The sequence below is a fragment of the Rousettus aegyptiacus genome, unplaced genomic scaffold (genome assembly GCF_014176215.1).
Source record: "Rousettus aegyptiacus isolate mRouAeg1 unplaced genomic scaffold, mRouAeg1.p scaffold_m13_p_13, whole genome shotgun sequence".
Lineage (NCBI taxonomy): Eukaryota > Metazoa > Chordata > Mammalia > Chiroptera > Pteropodidae > Rousettus > Rousettus aegyptiacus.
Window position 1 is genome coordinate 24,054,427 of NW_023416288.1, and position 21,774 is coordinate 24,076,200.

The window sequence follows — 21,774 nt, forward strand, 5'->3', positions numbered from 1 at the left end:
TCTAGCTCTCTCCTGGAATATAGCCACGTACTGGGTGGGTTGTGTATCTTAGGAAAGCCCAGACTAAATATTGAGGAGGCTTTCTGCATACATTTCTTATTTAAAAATCCTAATACAGCTCTGAATCAAAGTAGACATTCTGGAATCTTAATAAAAAATATTAGGTAGACATTTTGTTGCATCATGTCTTTTCTATTGTCAGCTCAGCAAGGAATTCCAGCAATGGAATGTTCTAATGTTATAAAAGTAAAAGACAATAGGAAGGTGGCGGAAATTCTGTAGTGACCAAAAAAGGGGCACCTTGAAGCACTTTAGTCACTCCACATTTCTGCTGGCCTATACCTGCTTTAGTAAGGAAAAGGATGTTTTCTTGATCTGAGATCAAATGCTCTGAGGACACAAAACAAGTCCTTCTTCTTTCAGCTAGATTGTCATCTACATTCTTTTAACTGAGAAATCTTCTGTACAAATGAACTTACCTGAAAAAGTCACATTGGTCCCTTTTGAAATACATTCTAGGAGTTTTTCAATATTGTCGTAGACAAATTTTTTTTAAAAAATGAAGCATGAATAATTGCTTACAGGTGAATTTTGGATACATCTGCAAATATAAGCTCATTCAAAGCAGGAACTTTCTAATCTCTTTGTATATTAGACCTCTTTTGGGGTAAAAATAATGAAGATGCATTACTGATTGAAACAGTAGCTTTAGGTAATAATTAAAATAGCTTCAGGTGAGGACAGATCCAATGAGTCAAGTGACACTAATATCTCCATATCTAGTTCTACCTTTTATATTGTCAACTTTTATGTAGTAACTGTAGACAGCTACAACATCTCTTTTAGTTATTTCTGCACAGGATCTTGAGTATATTCTCTCTTCATAGCCCAAACTGGGTCATATGCTCATCATTAAAGCAATCATTATGGCCAGGTAGATGGGATACAGCCTTGGCTGGAAAGTGGGACCAATCCCAGCAAGCCTCGTGAATAGGTTTAAGGAATATATGAATTTCTTAACGAAAAATCAAAAGCATGGTTAATAAGAAAATGGGTGGATATTGAGAAGGCAAGCAATAGATGATTAATATATATCTTTTACAATTTTAATCAATTTAGCAAATCCTTTTAATCAAAGTTTTATAATTCTAAGATATAAGATCAAATATTTAAGTTTTACTAGTTAATTTACTTAAATTCTAAACTCATCTATTGGCCAAAATGAAAGCCAAGAAAAAGCACTGTACTAATCTTGTAGCTTTTGATACCACATTCCTTGTTTCAACAATAAGTACCCCTATGACATAAGAAATATCAGATTGAGAATCATAGCTAAATGGCATCTCCTCTTTTATTTTCTAATGTGGCTTTTGGTGAGTTTTTTGGGAAGGTATACTTTCCCCAGTTCATACTTAATGTAGTGCTCAGTACCAGCAATCTTGAAGTTCAAAGATTACTACAGATTTTTCCCCTTTAATTGCCATTCTGCAACAATATTCCTTGATTTTAAAAATCAAGTTGGGTCCAATTTCGGGCCATAGTCATTGACTTATCTTTCTAAGGAAAGAAAAAAAAAAACAAAACCCTACAATGTCCTGGTGTAACACAGTGCAATTGTTAAGTCAGACAAATAGAAGATGCACACTTATAATCTACTTTAAAATTAATAGTAATGTTATAATAAATTTGGTCAAACTCAAATAACTTAGTTCTCTCAGAAGGCATTACTAGATCAATAATTAAATTTGCATTATTAGCATGCATTAAGCAGAAAAAGAAATGTCAATGTAGAGACCTGTTTCATTTCAATAACAGGTGAAAGGATTCTCTATTATGAAATTTTACTGTTACATACTTATTTTATGCAACTGATAGAATAAGAAGTAGGAACCGTTTCTTTAAAGCCATCTATATCAATATCTATATCTATATTTATATATACATATCTATAATCTATCTACCTATTCCTTAAAAGTATGCCTATTTATGAGGGTGTTATTTAACAAAAAGATTATAAAAATAAGTGAAATAGACTGTAAATCATTTTATCTACTATGGGTAGATAGTAAAATTCTTATCCTTAGTCAAAAAGAGAAATTTTTTTTTGTGCTTAGCTTACTTTTTCACTATTGAACTCATCTCAGAAGAATGATAATAACAACAAATACTTAAACAAGTACTTAGCACTAAACATTTATACTCCACAATATTATAAGGTAATTATACTATCCTTATTTCACAGATGAGGAAATTTAATCACAGCGGATTTAAATAACTTGCCAAAGAAAGTGGCAAAGTTAGCATTTGACGCTATACTCTGTGCTTCAATGACTGGGTTCCAGAAAATTGAATCTCAAAAATGTCTACTAATAAAACACTTTGAGAGAAATCCCTCAGATTATAGGTTTTTATGCACATTCTGTTTCTTTTTTCTCTTTATGCAAATGCAGTATCTCTATTGCTGTAGTGTACTAGGATGTTAAAGTAATGGAATTTGAAGGCATTCCGAGATGCTAATAGAGTGTGCAATTTGGTGTCATACTTTAACTGACATCTGGTAGGCAAAGTCTGAATTTTCAGTGAGAGCAATAACAAAAGTTTACTTAAGGAGACATTGAGAGTAATTTCCTAAAAAGACATAATGTTTAGGGATAAAAGCAAGAATTCAGTGATGAATCAGAGATTTACTGGCAATCTGTTACGTGCGGAACAGTGCTAGGAAGTACACAAAAGTAAATAAGTCATTACCCCTCCTCCATAGTAACTAACAGTATAGAGGATAGAATGGGTAAGAGTAAAATATAAACAGTATAATACAGGAAAAAAATGATTGGTAAAATGGGCAAGATGAGCTTAGGGGAGACCGTCTGTGATTCTCAAATGGCTTTGAACTTCAGGCAAAAGACAACAGGAAGCCAGCAAAAAATTTCAAGCAGGTAAATGACATGATGATTAAGAGATGATTTAGGTGGGAGATCTGTAATCCCAGAATAAGGAAAACCTGATCCTGCGATACCGCGATCTCTATTAACTGCCCTGGTTCTTCCCAATTAGTTTAATTCTCTTAAACTAGTATGCCCTATCCCTTTCTATTGTTGTAGCTCTTGTCTCAACTTCATTACCATCTCTCACCTAAATTACTACAATAGCCTCTTCACTTCTCCACTTCATTAAAGATTAGTCTCAATAAAGCTACATGAGTTATTCTTTAAAAATATAAGTCAGTTCTGGTACCCGACAGCTCAAACTCTCCAATAGTTTATATTGTATGATTCATTTTCTTTTTCCCACTTTCAAAAAAAAAAAAAAGCTCCTCTGAAAATAAGAAATCAAGATAAATGTGTGCCCAAAAAAGAAGAAAACGAAGGGAAGCCACACCCCAACTGCTGTACACAAGAAGCCTCATCTATATTTGAATTAGATGCAGATTATGAGATGGTGAATTTTAAGCATGATGATACAATTGCATGAGAATTTTGGTGGCCTTGGATATGGAGGGAGTATATTTTGCACGTGGAGGGAGTAAAAACAATTGTGACCAGTGGACTGCAGTAAATTATATTATTTGCCATGATTCTTTGTAATGTCTCTCATTAAGAGGAATAGTGTATTTTTCTACCCGTTAAATCCAAGGTGCCATTGTGATTTGCTTTGACCAATGGAATGTGGCAGACGTGATACTGCCAGCTTCTGCTTGCGTTCTGTTGAAGCAGTGCCCTAAAACCACCATGTAAGAAAGCTGGTCTAGCTTATCGGAGGATGAGAGTGCATGTGGAGAAGCAACACTATGTATAGCTTAGCAGACAATCAGCGCGAACTGCAGAAGAGTAGATGGAGGGAGGCCACCCTGGACCTCCTGGTCACAGCCAAAGCTCCACAAGTGAGCCCAGGTGAAACCCGAACAGCAACTACCCAGAATCAGGAGACATTCTAATTGGTTTTGGTTTCAGCTGGTGAGCTTTGAGGTGGTTTATCACTCAGCCAGACTTAAATGACACATGGCCCGAGTGGTAATGTTAGGCAATTAGGTAGACATGAGCAATGGGGGAATGAAGGCCCAACCCAGAGACCTCCCCTAGGACCTCCCTAAAACACCCATTTTTATGGTTAAAAATTACCTTTACATCTTGGATTATGGGGAAGAGCTACAAAAACAACCGCCGGTTTGGGCCAGCCGTAAGCGCATGCGCAGTTAGCACGTCGGCTGACCTTTTTTAACAGGAGCCTCATTATACCCGCCTCACATCATCATACACATGCCCGGAAGTTGATCAATCCAATTATAACAGACTGAAATCTGGGTAACCGCATGCGCAGTAAACACAGGGTTATATACGGCAAAATGTCAATCAAAATGACCTCACGTGCCAATTACCTAGCACCGCCCCTGTATCCTCCCATTACGACCATAATATGTTACACTTTCCGAATTCACCGGGGTATAGCCATCTCAGGTGTAGCCTGTTTCTCTCTTCAGACATATTTAATAAACCTTACTTTTCCTAAATTTTGCTGATCTGTCATTCTTTACCGAGTCAGCAGAAAGAAGCAAGCCATCTGGAGTGGTAACAGTAAGAAGGGAATGAGAGGAATGTAGGAGCAATGAGGCGATGGGAAGACAAAGCTGACATAAGAGATAGGAGCTAAGCAGGGTCAAAGAAGCCTACAAGGGGCCGGATAATGTAAGGAATACACATCTGTTAGGTTTCATAATTATACCCCTGCCTAATTTGACTGAAAAGTGTGCTTTCTATCCATACTGGGTTTTACTGACCCAGCTATGAGAAAAATAGCTCCCCTGGGCTGCGGTAAGGCATTTGACCACTCAAGATAAGATACAAGGCTGTTTTCTCTTCTATTTGCCATTTCAAGTGGTAGCTAACACTCAGTGGGAAATTTATAACATTGTCTCATTAAGTGGTAAGTAAACTATGGTTTACTTAACTGTCATCTGGGGTTTTTACTAAATTCACACTCCTTTAAAAAAGAAAACTCTTTAGAAAACTCTTTGCTAAGACATTGCTGTGCAAAAGAACACTGACTCAATCCTGGTGTTTTTTTTTTTTTTGAAATCAAAAGTAAAAGTTTTATTAGCAATATATCAAAATATAATAACCATACAGAGAGAGGGCAAGGGAGAGAGGAGAAAGATCAGGGTATCTGATGCCAGACTTTTTAAGGCTAAAATAAAATTGTGATTAGTACAAACTAACACTGAAAAATAACCTATTGCCTTAAATTAAAAAAAAAATCATCTTTAGAACAAACTGAATAGAGAATCTCAACCCAATTATAGGAAACAAACGCCTATCAACAGTGTTAGATGATCCTAATTGTAAAGTAAGAGACCTTAGATTTAAGCATAATATCTAACCTAATTATATTCCAAACACATTAAATGGAGTAGCATTCTACAGGAAGGAAACTTAGTTGATTTATTGCTTAAATTATGGAAAAAACAATTCAGTTATAGAGCATATTTTTGCATTTAAAAAATCAGCTTTTCCATGTAATGGCTGTGTAATTGGTGTTAAGAAGCAGATTCTAGTTCCAGAGAGTGATCATGCTTTTGAAATTGCATTCTCATCTAGCTCTATAGACATTTGAATTGCCATTCTCTATTTTGCTTCTTTGTTTTCCCTTCTCTTACTGGTTTCTCCGGGGAGCACATCCTTAATAAATTTTGTGCATCTTAACCCTTGACCTGGCCTGTGTTTCTAGGAGAGCTTATGAATATTCTCAATCAGTCAAAATATTAGTCTCAACTATAAGCTTTGTAATTTTTCTTTCTATTCCTGGTGCCTTGCTCCCTATCCTCTAATCCTTATCACATATACCTCTGTCCCCCTCCAAACAGTTACTCTTTAATAAATATATATTTAAAAATTTTAATTCAGTATTTATACAGTTTATAAATTGGATACGAATTTTACAAGACATAACATAAAATAGAGCAGTACCTTGCTCTCTTTCCACACTGAGTCCTGTAATTTTTCAATATTTCGTAGGTGTTTATTTCTATATTTACCTCAGTTTATCAAAATGATGTGCCCTTATATTCCTCTTAATACTGACTACATGGGAAAAAAGAAGTATAACATGAACTACTTAGTTAAGAAATAGCATTCAAGTCTTCCCTTCCCTCTACTTATATGTGGACACATATCTTATTGCAGAAGAAAGGAGCAGGGGGTAAAAATTTTAGAAAGACTAACAGTTACATGACAAGCCAGTGCTCTGAATATTAAAGTTATCTTTCTCCATCTTTCACAGTCAGGTTTTTTGCTACTTCTGATGATATGCAGAAATGGTTCCTAAAAGAGGCAGAAAAACTTACTTTAAAGGCTTGCCTCACTCCTCAACTCAATATCTTCTTAATCATAGTTCTCCTTAAGCATTTCCCAAATCTAGCCAGTTTGCTTTAGTGCTCGGAGTCTTTGAGTAACAGAGGGGGTCTTAGGTTCCACCCAAACAATACTTTTGTCATTTTAGTGTAGTGGTTCACAAAATTTACTACACATCAGAACCATCCAGCTTTCTGAGACTTGCCGCTATAGACTATAATTCATTGATTCTGTAGATAAGGCTTAGGAATCTGATTTTACAGCACTCACTTAAGGAGATTCTAACTGGAGAATCTAGGACACTCTCTGCAAAAACAGATCTTGTATTTCACAGAGTAAATTGAAAAAAATATTTGCATATAGTGAACACATACATATGTCCACATATTTTATATCCACTTATATATGACATAAACATCTAATATTATTGGCATAGTTCTAGCTGTACATGAGGAATTATTTGACAGATGTTACTAATAATCCAATAGCTTTTAACAACAGTGACATGACACACTGGTGTGTTACCATCAGGTTTTAGGTATATGTAAAACACTGGTTGTTAATGACATTTAAAGTAAGTTAGTTACTTTTGACAAATAAATTTGAGTCATTCAAGATTATCCATACAATAATGGCATTCCCATTAATTTGTGTTTTGTTACACTTTACCCAATGGAAGAGGAAGGAGTTGAGTCAGAGCCGTTGTACTTCCAGAATGGCATAATACACTGAGGGCCCTGGCTGGCTACTGCTCTTACTACGGCACCATTAGTAGCTGCGGAATGCTAAATTCCTGTATCAGTTTACTTCCATAGAAATATTATTTTTTGGTTTCAGAAAAATTTGTGTCAAGCACGAATGTGAAGCATCTTAATCTTTACTAATGTGGAGAGAAATAAGAAAGGCAGCATAGAAGTTGCAGCCATTTTGAAACTGCTGAGGTTCACTGCTTTACAAAGTAATACCCAAAGCAAAATAACGCAACTGTGGTTTTGAAATTCACACAGAAAGGTGTCGATACCTGATACCTGAAATAGAACACATGGTAATGAAATATGGATGGCATCATTTATTTTTCAATAGAGAGGGGGAAAATATGGAAACAATATTCAGTTTACAGTCTCCCTTAAGTAATCGATAAGATAATAGATTTTTTTTCTCCCACTACAAAGCTTTGCTTTGTTATGTCTCTAACCAATCAATTTGGGAAACAAAATACTGTCACCTCACTAGATTTCCACTTTTAAATAAAACACTCACAAATTTCACAAAACCAAAATAGGGCAGATTTTGGGTTTCCTCATAGATCTGCGATCCTGTAGTAGTCTCCTCACCCCCAAATACAAGCCCCAGATCTTTGGATACTCCTGTATCTGTGCTCTGATATCTAAAATAGATTTTCTGACGATCTTTAAATTATGAGTAATATTTTTTCAATGACACGTAAGATGTTTCTCTTTCTGGAGAGTCTAATTGTCCTCTGAGCCCCCTTTGGTCTTGCATGTCACACTTCTCCATCAGAGAAGCTACTCAGGGCTCCTCCTGGGCGCTCTCACCAGCCTTCCCCAGTCCGGCTCCTTAGCTGACAACTGGAAAAATGAAAACAGCAGCACAAAGCCTAATGATCTCTGGAAGCCCAGACAAAGACTATACCAGGAAAAAATAGAGACTTTAAATGTGTTGAGGTCATTAACAAAGTTGTAAAATTTGTGAGGAATGTGGGAGAAAAAAGCCGTTTTATTGTTTGCTATATTCACAGGCTCTAATTCTTCATTTCCCTAGTTGAGCTTTAACTTAATTATAAAACAAAATCTATAGCCGCAGCCAGGCCTAGAGGTACAGCCTGTACAACTAATCAACTTTAATTCCCTGGGTTCGCTTTAATTACAAAACAACATTTGGTGCAGCTGCTAAACACTTACCAGGTGACCACATGGTAATAATACTGGAGTAGCATTTACGGGTCTCCAGCTTTTGCTCTGATTCTATCAGCACAATTATGTTTCAATTATATATAAATTTGAGTAGCCTCTAGGATTTTTAATAATAGAGAATTTCCTTGACTTTATATACTCATGTAGTTGAACGAGTTAAAATATTGAGTTGCACTACAACTAATTAATGTCAAGAAGTAAAATTTACTGATGAAAGAGGTGTCCTGATAAAGGACAATAATAACAAATTGAATATCAATAGCATACAACTTATCATTTTTATTTCATTCTCTGTGAGACAGGCAATGTGAAACCAGCTTAGATATATTCTGAGTTATCCATTTGCCTTTTAGGTTTTAACACACATTACTTTTCAATATAACTAGACATGTCTAACTCATTCTTCTGCTTGTTCTTCCATGTTCCACAAGACAATTTAGGAGGTGAATATTTGTGTTACAAAATATTTTTTGCCTAACAAAATTAGAATTAACCACTGACATGTTTCATATAGCCAGTTCCTCTAGCATTTTTAAAATATACTCAATTTGCACAAACATTAAGGAAGATCATTGCAATAGTGAGATCTGATTTTTCATTTGATAATATTTAGGCAGAAGTTCCATGTACAATTAGCTTTTCATCTTAAACTTTTTAAAAATTTTAGCTCACCCAAATACACCTTTTACAACATGCGGGATCCTAGTTCCTCACTAGGTCTAAAGGGGATAAGAGAAATTATTTGAATTGAGGAAAAAATCAAGAAGCAGTATCAGTAAGGGCATTACCAAAATAAACATGAGCCTTACTGTTTTTATAGCAACTCAGAAGGTAATAGAGTGCCATCTAATCCAAATGAGGAATTGAAGTACTTCGGTGTATAAGTACACAGAATGCTTTTTTTTTTTTTTTTTGCTTTCTTTTTCCTAGATGTCAACCTCTTTTTTTTCTTTCCCTTTAGAACAGAACCAACTAAACGCTAAAGAGAGGCTATACCATAGCTAATTATACCTACAGAGAAGAAAAGCAGAATACATACAATCCATTGTAAAATATCTGGAGCAATAATCCCTTTCTGCACCTTCCAGCCTCAGGGGCCGGTTCATATTTTACCTAGTGCTGTCTTGCAAGACTGCCTTGGGCTCTGGACAAAGATGACATTATACATTTCAAAGTCGAAAGGCTAATTTCTCAGTATTAAGAGTGTCTGTCAGTCTCTTACCCCAGAGAGTATCTTTCTCTACTGAACAGTGACTGAGTCACAGGAGGAAACAATTCTGCTTACTGGAAGAAAATAGGATGGAAGAAATTATGACAGTTACCAGATGTTCCAGTGCCCCTGAAGGGGACACCAGAGTGTTTCTGCATGTGCTGTAAACAGCATAAACTGTCAAACAACCGGACACTAAGACTTGGTGCCCATGCTGCTCTGATGTGCAGAGTCAGAGGATTAGAGAGTAGGAAGGAATCTTAGAGATGATTTTACCCAGAGGTTTTAAACTGGGGGTCCCCAAACCCCAGGCCACTGAACAGTACCAGTCCATGACCTGTTAGGAACAGGGCCACACAGCAGGAGGTGAGTGGTGTGTAAGCGAGCAAAGCTTTGTATTTGCAGCCGCTCCCCAGTGCTAGCATCACCGCCTCAGCTCCACCTCAGATCATCAGGCATTAGACATCAGGCATAGGAGCACTCGTCCCTGGTGCCACAAAGGTTGGGGACCACTGTTTAAACCACATCTGGAGAATTTCTGTTTCCTAAGTGTGATTCAGGGATTGCTGAAGAGTAAAAGGAGTTCCTCAAAACAGTAGCAGTAATTTTGGAAAGAATGTAAAAATTTTATGTCAGGGATAACAAGAAAGGATATTTTATCAAACAAAAATGAGTTGTAAAAGTCCAAGTAATTCCTGTAGTTGAGGAAAAGAACCATTAGAAAAATCACCATCCCAGTGGCTCTATGACATTCTTAGAGCAGAGGACCCTAGAGCTCAGAAGGTTGATTTAGGAAGTACAGGCTGCCATAGGCCTTGTAGTTTGGGAATCTGGAAATTAAATTATATCATTAAGAAAAGAAAAGAAGAAAAGAAAGAAGGAAGGAAGGTGGGAGGGAAGGAAGAAAGGGAAGAAGTAAGAAACAGTTATTTTCATGTGTGTAAATGAAACCAGTTATGAGAAGACAAGATTTTAACATAGTATAAAGCATACCTCCAGGGTTAAAGAGACATTCATAAAAGCAGGATAGATACATCTGCCTCACCGTCACTATTGATGCAGACAACCTCTTGCACTTGAGCGCCTGGACCACACTGTTTTCCATTATCTGGTTCACAGTCTCCAAGCCTCACTGCCTTCCATTCGTAGCAGGATGGCTCTTCACAGGGAATGGCTTCCAGCAAATGAGGGCAGTTCCCAGTGCCCCCGGAGCCTCCATTTGGCTCATTGGTAATACGCCGCTTCCTCAGTTTGAAACCTGAATTATTGGGAAAGGAAACATATATTTTTACCATCCAGGGTTGCTGAAGGCTGTATGAATCCCCTAGCAAAAGCTGGATGAAGTTAGACGGTAGAAGTCATATCTGCTTTAATCAATGGCATATCCCCCAAACTCTAGCTTAATGTTTTATTAAATGAATAAATGAATGAATAAACAGAGTGGCCAAGGAGGGACTTTTGGTGTGAGCTTCCTATAGTAAGAATAATGCAAGAAATGACATATATCTCCCATCTCCTTTAGGTCTGGAGAAGGAGAGAGAGAGAGAGAGGAGGAGGAGGAGGAGAGAGATTCTAGACTGATTTTGCTTGGCTTGAAAAGTCTGCAGTTATGAAATATTAAAAGAAACAATGAAATCTCAAGCTATTCAGAAGTATTCATGACCAGACAAAAGTGCCATTACTTTAAATTCTTCAACACTATCACACAATTAAATTTGAACAGAAACCTCTGAGAAGGTGGATAGTCTCAAAGAAATTGTCTTTTTGAGTCTTCGTTGATTTTAGACTCCCTGGAAATTTGAATTAGGAATATAAACCATTTGGGCTCTAATGAGGACTATTCTAAATCATTCTTTGTGCTTTAATTGTTGTGCATCTAATTGTTGCCCTTCCTGACAATGTATAACAAAAGTAATGTCTGTTTATTGCTATGTGAACATATTAGAATCATTAGGACATTGTCTTTGATACAAAATAAGAAAATGGTTTCAATTACCAGATCATGTGAAAATCACCCTACCATGCCTATTATGTAATAAAACATTACATTTCTTCTATTCTTTTTAGATATATCATTTGCATCATAAAAGCAATAGTTTCATTTTTGTTTTTGTTTTTACCTTCAAAGTAATGAGTTCTGTTTATTGGGCACTAGCTATGCGTCAGGCATTAAATTAAGTGCTTTATGTTTATTGTATATTGAATCTTTAGAGAAAACTTGGGTGGCAGATGTTATTACATTCTTCTTACAGATAAGAGGACGTTTAGATAATTAACTTGTCTAAACAATATGGGACTGAGTAGGTTTTCCAATCCAGGTAAGTCTGACACTACAGCTCATCTTAATCACTGTACTAAATTGCCTGAGATGTTCTTCATCTGTTGTAACAAGTATCTTGCCTACTTTCTTCAGTTTTAATCTTCTGGTATCATCACCAGAATAGTTTTATTCATCTTTTGCAATCAATATTCTTTAGCCATTCTGGAAAATATCACAAATGAATAATTACAAGGAACACAGAGTAGCATTTTTAAATAATTCATCCTTGACTTAATTGATGGGGGTTTTAAGCATGGCATGTTAATATTACATACCTTTTTTGCCTTGCTGGTCATTACAGTTTTCATAAGTACAAGGTCCCCAAGCTGACCAAGGTGAAACCTCACATTCAGTAGGACAGGGAATGTGGCACAGCTGTGTAGTATTAGGGACGGGACCAGTGCAATATTTCAAATCCACTGGCTTTGAGGCTGTTTGGAGAAAAACAGAGATTCCTTAAAAATTAAACATATTGTTATGTTCAACAATATGATTCTTCTGCATGTCTGGAGAAAGAAAATGCTTAAAGAAGTGCCACCAAGACACTATTTCAATGCTTCTCAGATACATCCTGAGAATAAAAGAAGAAATTCAAGGTGAAGGGAAGCAGGATAACGTAGTCAAAGGCACTGGACGAGAAGTCTTGCAGATTGTTTGATCACCAGCTTTACCACTAATTAGCCATGTAATTAATAATGCTGAGCCTAACTTCCCTAAGCAGTTAAATAATCCTTAAGGTCAATTTCAATTTCTCTAACATTCTGTAGTTAGATTCCAAGAAATTGGAATCTACTTTAGAGGACTAAACAAGGCCTACTGCTTTGCAACGAGTGGCTTCTGGAGGAGCAGTCTCTCTTTCCTTTTGATTCCCAGAGAAGGAATGGGTAGATATGATGAAGGAAGAGCTCATGCCACCAACTGGGCCATCTCTCTCTACCTCTAGCTGCATGACTCACCAGACACTTTCCAGAACTTTTACTGAATATGTTATCTGCATTATGTGATCCAAATCTCAGAATTGCTAAGGAGACTAATTTATAATTGCCCACATCTGTTCCTAAATTGACCAATGAACTATGGATAAATATTGCTTGCTTCTCTTCTTTTCTATTTTGATGCTAACAGTTTTGCTATTTTGTATACCATATATATTTGACAGTTAATATCAAGATGTGTCCATATTTCTGGTTAAAAATGACTACATGAGAAAGGTATTTCAAGCTATCTAGACAGCAAAAGAAAAATCTCATTTAGTTGTATATTGTATAATACATAGCTATAGTTACTTTTATTATAAAAATTTTAAGAAGTAAATGTTTTGGACACACACTTCCTTTAAGAAAAACTCATTCCTGTTTCCCTCTGATGATATGAAGTGCTCAAAGCTGTAGCATAAAAAAGTGAAATAATAGAGGTCCTAGATAATTCTCATTCTCTTTATGTAATGGACTATGGAATTCCATGGGATTGCACCTAGAATCTCATAGAGAAATTATTGAAGCAATATCACCTTAAATTTTAAATGAAAGTATTATACACACATACACTTGTAGTCTAAACTCTAAGGAAAATTATAGGTCTTGTGTACCCTCAACTTTCTGCATATACAAACATACAATCATCCGCATTACCTAAAGTCTATTGCATTAACTCATCTTTATCCCACCATTTTTCAGTTCTGAAAAAATATTCTACAGTTTTATTTTTCTTTTTTCCTTCTAGGAGTGCTTATCTCCCTACACTCCTCCTTACTTCCCACACATACTGCAGTAAAAATCGATGACTGGGCACTCCTAATTTGCTTAGTATGAAGGACCATGAGCATTTTTGTTTATCAGAATTGTTGTTAATGTGCACTATAACATCAGCCAAAGCCAAAATGATTAATTTTATTGCTCTGCAACAGTGAAAGTACTTGGCATACTAATGACAGAAAATATAGAAATAAATGCTTCACTTCTCTGAAAATAAAACATAATTTGACATCAGTAATATATATTTCACATAAAATAAATTGTTCTAAATATCTTTACAGGCATAAGAATCTTGTGATGGTTAATTTTATGTGTTAATTTCATTGGGCTATGGGATGCCCAGATAGCTGGTAAAACATTGTTTTGGGGTGGGTGTGTAAGAGCCTATCTGGAAGAGATTAGCATTTGAATCTATAGACTGAATAAGAAAGATCACCCTCACCAGTATAGGTAGGGTATCATCCTAACCACTGAGAACCCAAATAGAACAAAATGTAGAGAAAGGGGGCATTCTCTCTCTCTCTTTTTTTTTTTTTTTTTTTGAGCTAGGATATCCATTTTTCTCCTGCCCTTGGACATCAAAGTTCCTGGTTCCAGGAAACCAGGAATTGTACCAGTGGCCCCACTCCCATAATCACACGAGCCAATTTCCACATAAATTTCCTCCTATATATCATCTATCTATCTATCTATCTATCTACCTACCTACGTACCTACCTATCATCTACCCATTCATCTATCCACCCATCCATCTAACCATCTATCCATCAATCCATCTATTTATCCATCTATCGATCTATCCTGTTGGTTCTGCTTCTCTGGAGAACCTTGACTAAGAAAAGTCCACAGTTACAGAAAACTTTAACTGCAAATTAATTTAAGTAATTCACTTATGTAAACTTTCAGACATCATTTCAGTTAGAATTGCGTGTATAATTATATGAAAAGTCTTCATTAATTTTTTTAATTGACTAAAAACCTTAGTGTTACTATATTGTTTTAGAAATCGTAAGTACCATGAACAAAAGTCTACTGGGTATGCAATCGTGAAGACTATTAGACCTGAAGAAATTTATTTTATATATAAGGTTGAAAACTTTAGGAGGAAAACAAGTTTTTATCAAGAAAACAGATTAAAACACTGTGTTTCTAATTCCTGGCCATTTTCATTATAAAGTTTATATTATATTATAAAGCTTTTGGTGTATTTTAAATGAATCAAATAAAATAATCAGTCACAAAAATTTTTGAGTTATTAAAAATGTGATGAATAAAGGCTCGTGGAAGTATTGCTTGAAGCAAAATACTCTTGAGATCTCAGCTTCTAAACTAACCAAGTTAACACTGAGATAATATAATTCTTGAAAAATAACCTCAGTTTAATAGATGTCTTTATACAGTATATATAAAGTTCTTTCATTAATCAAAGAAACATAGGGAGAGAGTACATGTTTGTGTATGATTCTATTCCTCTGGTGATTTTCATTATAGGTTTTTCTTGTAAACAGCATATATATTGATTAATGCAAAGCACAGATACTAGCTGAGCTCCTCAAAACTATAAGTCGATTACATTTTTGCAATAGCCCAAGGGTTATTTGGAATAAATGTGAGTCAATAAATGAGCTAAAGGACAGATCCTGGAGATCTTACTGGGTTACAGTTTAATTTGTGGGATATCATTCCTATAGTTCTGTATTATATAATATAGTGTTTACTGCTGATCCCATATTCTCAAAAATTGAGATTTGCATTTTCTATAATGGCCTACTCATTATTCTTATATAATTTTACAACTTAAAAATTTGTTCATCCAGTACAAATTCCATATATATACACACACACACACACACACACACACATATATATATATTTGATTTTTTAAAATCATGTTGTAGATCCCATAAAAATAAAGGAGAAATTTTATTGTTCTCATATGCTTAAAAGATATTCAATTATAAAATTATAATTTACTTTATATGCTTCATGAGGTCACAAAAAAATGTATGAACTTTTCTAGAATTAACAAACCAAAAAAATGAGTACGCTTTTGTGTTTGTATATTTAGAGCATTACAAATGGGAAAAAAATCAGTATAGAAAACAAACTTAAGAATTTTGTTTACAGCAACATGGCCAATGAAGTATTATGAAAACACTCACTCTATAACCCCTAAGAATAGCTAGTGTATTATTTTAAAAATTAAACATTTCATTTTGAGGTAATTGTAGATTCACATGAAACTGTAACTTTATAAAATTTTGATATGTCCTTTACCCAGTTTCTCTCAATGGTGAGAGCTTAAAAAACTATAGTATCACAACCAGAATACTGACACGGGTACCATCTATCTTGTCTGCCTCCTTCTCCCTGACTTTCAGAGTCATCTCATAGTTTGTTTCCTCCATAATAATATCCAGGAATTTTTTTTTTTTCAAGCAGGAGAATTAAGGGAAATTACATCTCCTCTATCTTCCTGAAAGCAGAGTTCATGTTATTTGTAAAATAAAACATTTTAATTATAGAGTTGGAATCCCAAGAAAGGAAAATCCTCAAAGGCTTCCCAAAATTCACAGCATGAATCAGGTTTGGTAGTAAAATCCTAAAGCTGGCCTCTTCCTGGGAATTACTGATCTCAAGTCACAGAACATTCAGTTTTAATGGGATAGTGGGGCACCTAGAATTGCATATTTAGAATTCTTTAATTATCAAAAAGAAGGCATTTTTTTTCAGATAGAAAATGAGAGTTTAATTATAATAGATCATCATTAAGGAAATTCCTAAAGAATTTATTTTTCATAAAAAGGAAAGTGAACACAGAAGCAGGGTCTAAGATGGCACGTGTAATTGCAGTCAAAGGAAATATTAAATGCGGGTAAAAGAAAACATTGACTGTAATAGTGTAAATCTAATGGTTAAATAGGGGAGTGTAGTAGGCAGAAAAATAGTTCCCCAAAAATTCCATGCCTTAATCCTTGGAATTTGTGGATATCTTAATAGCAAAAAGGATTTTGCAGATATGACTCGGAGTTCAAATTTTAAAATGGGAAATTAGTCTGGATTATCCAGGTGAGCCCGATCTAATCACATGTCTCAAGAGCAGAGAACCTTTCTCAGATGGGTCAGGAAGATGAGACAGAAGAAGAAGGAACTGAGAATCAAAGCATGAGAGATACTTGATGTGCCAGTGCTGGCTTTGGCGGAAGCGGGTAAGAAGAACCAAGGAATGTGGGTGGCCTCTAGAAGCCGGGAACAGTCCCCAGCTGACAACTAGTACAGAAATGGAGATCTCGGTCCTCCAACCACAAGGAAATGAATTCTGCCAACAACCAGAATGAGCAAGGCAACAGATCCGCCCCAAGAGCCTCCAGAAAGAAATGCAGCTCTGCTACACCCTTGACTTTAGCCAGGTGAGGCCCAAGCCAGATTTCTGACATAAGAACTATAAAACAGGTGTTAAGTTTGCGGTAGTTAGTTTTGAGAGCAATAGAAAACTAACAGAGAGTAACAAATAGCAAGATAAGACTAAAATACAAGACTATATAATATGTAAGTTGTGAAGGGTAATTAGAGGTGAAATAGTCTAACCCCTTTAGGAAGGTAAATATATTAATTATAGATTATGTTCATTTGGATTTGGACATTTTAAGGTAATCTCTATCTCTATATCTCTATCTATCTGGGATAAGGATGTATAACTTCTGAACCAAGGGAAACAATGTAATAACAAAACTACTACAATTCAAAGGAAAGGAAAAAAGGAGAAACAAAGAAACAGAAAAAATGGAACAAAGAGAATAAGGTAGATGAAATGAATGCAAAAGACTAACTTCAACCACTAAAGCCAGAAATAATCAGACTGAATAAAAAAACAAAATCTAAAATGACATTTTAAATCCACTAGTTTGCCAAAAAATTTAAAGTTCAACAATACCAAGTGCTGGGGAAGATGTGACACAGTCAGAACAGTTAAACACTGCTGGTGGAAATCTAAGTTATTTTGACTATTTTGGAAAATTTTTTAAAAATAATTTAGAATGGCTGCAGATGTGCATACTCCTATTGAAGATGTATATACCCTGGTAAAAGGATCAAACCTTTACCTCAGGAGATATTTATAGATAATTGCAAATATTTAGAAATAATTCGTGTCCAACAAAAACGGAATGGATATTAAACTACAGATGTCAACACTATTTAACACCATACAGAGGTAGAAATAAATGAACTACAGCACAATTATCAATATGGTGAAGCCCACAAATATGTTAAAGGGTGAAAGAAGTAGGAGAATATATACTAAAGTATACTATTCATATAAGGTTTTAAAAAACCAAGCAATATCATAATGTTTTGGGATAAATTAGTAAATCTGGGAAAGTGGAGAGCAGCCACAACTGCCTGGGAACTGGTCTGATCCTTTCAGCTAGACCTCGGTGTTCTTAGTAGCTGGCCTGCTCTCAGAGCTATGCCATGGCGTTTTCCTGTTGGACATCAACCATTTCACAGAGCATCAGATCAGACAAGGCCATTCTGAGCTAAGATGGAGTGACACACACACGCACACACACACACACACACACGCACACACACACACACACACACAAGACTACTTCATAATTTGTCTAAGTAAAACCAAGGTAACTGCGAGAGCCATCAAAATTATCAAATATTCCCCTCTTCCTGCTAATACGAGTTCTGCTTCTTCACCAATTATAGCACTAGTCTCCCTCTAATCCTTCCTCCTTCCAAATAAGGTTTATTAAGATACCTGGTCATAGAGTTATCCTTGCTTCCTTCTAACATTTAACCCAGGGCAAAGCACAGTTATTAGAACCCTCCTAAAAAAATTGCAACCAAACCCAAGTCCTACAATAAGTCCTTCTGACACTGTGAATCCCTCCTCCCTATGAGACATAAACCCGACTTGTTCAACTACAGATGTGTTCCTGGTTGTCTCTGACTGAAGAGCAAGGGCAAGTCAAATATATAAAGAAAAGCAAGGAATGTTAAACCTAAAATTTAGAACCAAGAATTCCATTTATAGATGGAGTGGGATGTGATTTATTTACTAACACATGCTAATCGGTGTTTACTATGTACCAGGCAATGTTGTGGTATTCTAAGTACTTAAGACATATTAATTAATTTAACTCTCACAAAACCCCATGGAGTAGGTATTCAATTATCCCCATTTGGTGGGGAAGGGATAAGTATCCTTAAATGGAAAAACTAAGTATAGAGAGGTTAAGCAACTTTCCCAAAGTCACTCAGCTAAGAAATTGTAGACTTCGGATTCACATCTAGGCAGTTTGGATCCATAATCTTCAGGTCTACCTCAAACTACTACTCCATGTGATCTTGGAAGGATATATAAGGGGATTTCAATAATATGTAAGGTCTGCATAGACACACAGATACACATGTACACGCAAATACATTTGATAAAGGTAAGAATGAATTAAAACATAATTAATGGGGTTCTAATATAGTATGTGTTATAGTAACGTAAGATAATGAGGCTATCAAGATAATTCAACATCAACCCTGCTGGCCTATTAGTAAAAATTATTCTGACTTTTGTGTCCTAGTTGAGAATGAAAATTAAATTTTCATTCTGCCAAATATCAAGAACTAGCTGTCCAATTAAATTACTATTAAAGTGGGAGGTTCTGTACTTATACTGTTAGTGATAGTAAATATTTATATTGAATTTATTAAACAAATTCTTTTAATCTCATGAAATAAGTACAATTGTAATCCCAAATTTAAAGATGAAGACGCTGAAGCACAGAGAGATTAAGTAACTTGCCTGAGGTCACACAGCTAATTAGTGGCAGCTGAGATTTGACTTCAGACACCATGCTTTTTTTATCCACTCACTATACTATGAATGTTCTTCCCTCATTTCTTACCCCAGCTCCCTGAAGTCTATAATACAAAGTGTGGCTTGACCAGAACACATAATAAATTTTAAAACAATGTTTGGTTATTGTTATCTGTGTGTTGGGGGGAGGGGCGTGACAGCAGGAACTACATGTGACATTCATCTGGAAAATGAATCATCAGTATTTAATACGAAACAGTTTAGATTCTCATCCATATTTAATACTGATTTCTTAAACTAGTTTTTGTTCTTGTGCCTTAAAAATATACCACATGTGTATTTTTAACTCTTTTTACCATGAAAAGTATATTTGGATTTTCAAAATTGTTTAAATCAGAGATCACACACTCAGTCTTGTTCAGACCTATTTGTAAAATGACACGCCTTTACTGTACTCATGCAAAAGATATATTAGGGCTCAAAGGTTGAGAAAAATGCAATAAGTTTAATAATTCATTCATCCATTTAACAAAACAGCTGAGCATTTTCGGCACTCAAAACCTCCTGATATTGTATTTATTTTCCACTATCTGACCTAAAAATCTATCTTTTTCTTAAAATAGTATTTTTTTTTTCATCAAACAAACTTATTTGATTACTAAAACACAATTAAAAGAAAATTCTCTTGGATTTAAATCTTACTTTCTATATAGGAAGTGACTAAATGTTATTATTAAGTACGAGGGTGCCTGATAACAAAAGAGATTCTGAAAATCTAAAATAAAATCAGTTACAGATGGCTTTCTTTTTTATTCTTCAATTAAGTCGGTTAAATATTAAATGTTTACTCTGTGCCACGTCCTGCTGTTGTGTGGCATACAGCACCTATATGACAAAGGGTGCTGTGGGACAAATGGCAATGGCAGTGGTGATCTTTTCGTTTGTTTTCCCTTAATTATTACAAGTGTGTGGTTACATTCAGGGCCTATTTAAGCAGTTTCAATTCCAAGAAGGTTCTATTTGATGGTTTACACAACACCTCTTTACATGTCAGCCATAGGTACTATAAATTCACCCAAGAATTGATGTCAGCCACAAAAAGAAAGCCTTTATTATGAAAATTAATTAAATTCTACATGTATCAATAATTGCTTGAAGCTTTGTGAAGGTGTTCTTGTACTCAAATTTATTCACAGAAATTTCTTTTGTCTTTCTCGGGCTGTTATATTTAATGAGAACATAAAACCCATCGTGTTCTTTTTAATAATATAGGGTATTGTTTTAGATAATATATTTGTTCTTTAATCAATTTTGTAACCATATTTAAAACAATGACTGAGAATTCTTTCTCAGTATTTAATGTGCTTCAAAACTCACTGCCAATCCCTTCTGGCTATGATTAACTCATTATTGAGCTATTGTTTTTGATTAATCTTTTTTTTTCTTTTAACTCAAGATATTAGAGAGTTTATTTAGGAAGCATATATACACAGACCTTGAGTTTATTTTCAACATCGTAATTAATGTCTTCAGTATCCAACAGACGCATCACTGTCTCTGTGTAGTTCATGAATTGATGGCCAGGACTGACATCCCCAGGCTACCCTGCTTGCTCAGAGCTTGCCTCCTGCCTTTGTGCTTGCTCTTGGATAACCTTTTACATTCTATTGCAGTCACAAATCAAATCATTTGACTGAGGTCACAGGCCATTTCTTAATATTCTTTTCTTACATGAGACTATTTCAGAGCTAAACTGTTTGAGTGGTCTCCATGTTTGGCACTGTGGATTTTTACATAGGCTTCTTGATTTTTCTGTTTGTTATTTTGGGGTTATAGGAGGCCTAAGCTTGCTCTATTTTGGTTTATAGTCAATTGGAAGTTATACTGGATGAATTTGACAAATTTAGATGAGGCTTTTCCCAAATATTCCAATTAAGAACACTTAGGTCCAGATTAAATCTAGAAGGGAATATTCTCCTTCCTTCTCTCCTCCATCATATACTCTAGTTTTAACGTCCAATTATGGGCGTTGAGGAGACTGATGATGGGGAAGGAACTAGCACATGAACAATAACCGTGTTGTAAATGACACAAACGAACATCCAAGAAAGCCTTCCCCTCTCTATGAAGAACTCGGACCACTGTCTGAACACTGCCTGTTAGCAGACTCGAGAGGGGACCCGGTGATGGGACTTGTCATTGGCCTTCACTCTGCTGAGTTTGGGTTCTAGAGAGCGTCTTGTCAGGACCTCTATCCCACTTCTCTCAGAAATTCTACTCAATCTCACAGGAACTGTTCCTTCGCTTCATTCCAATCTCCACATTGTTTTTGCAAATAGAAACCCTTCTAAGCATTTGGCCTGTGAAGGGCTTTCTCTTTGTTTC

At 35.5% G+C, this 21,774-nt stretch overlaps 1 protein-coding gene across 4 annotated transcripts in view; it reads right to left on the reverse strand.

Annotated features, from left to right (window-relative positions):
- The window catches only part of THSD7A (thrombospondin type 1 domain containing 7A), a 603,286-nt gene that overhangs the window by 123,607 nt on the left and 457,905 nt on the right, over positions 1-21,774 (reverse strand). For all 4 annotated transcript variants that reach the window (XM_016160722.2, XM_016160721.2, XM_016160720.2 and 1 more), the window contains 2 exons: positions 12,084-12,239; positions 10,534-10,746 (listed from right to left, as the gene is read on the reverse strand). In XM_016160722.2, coding sequence (XP_016016208.2) covers positions 10,534-10,746; positions 12,084-12,239 — 369 coding nt within the window. The remainder of the gene's footprint in view (positions 1-10,533; positions 10,747-12,083; positions 12,240-21,774) is intronic.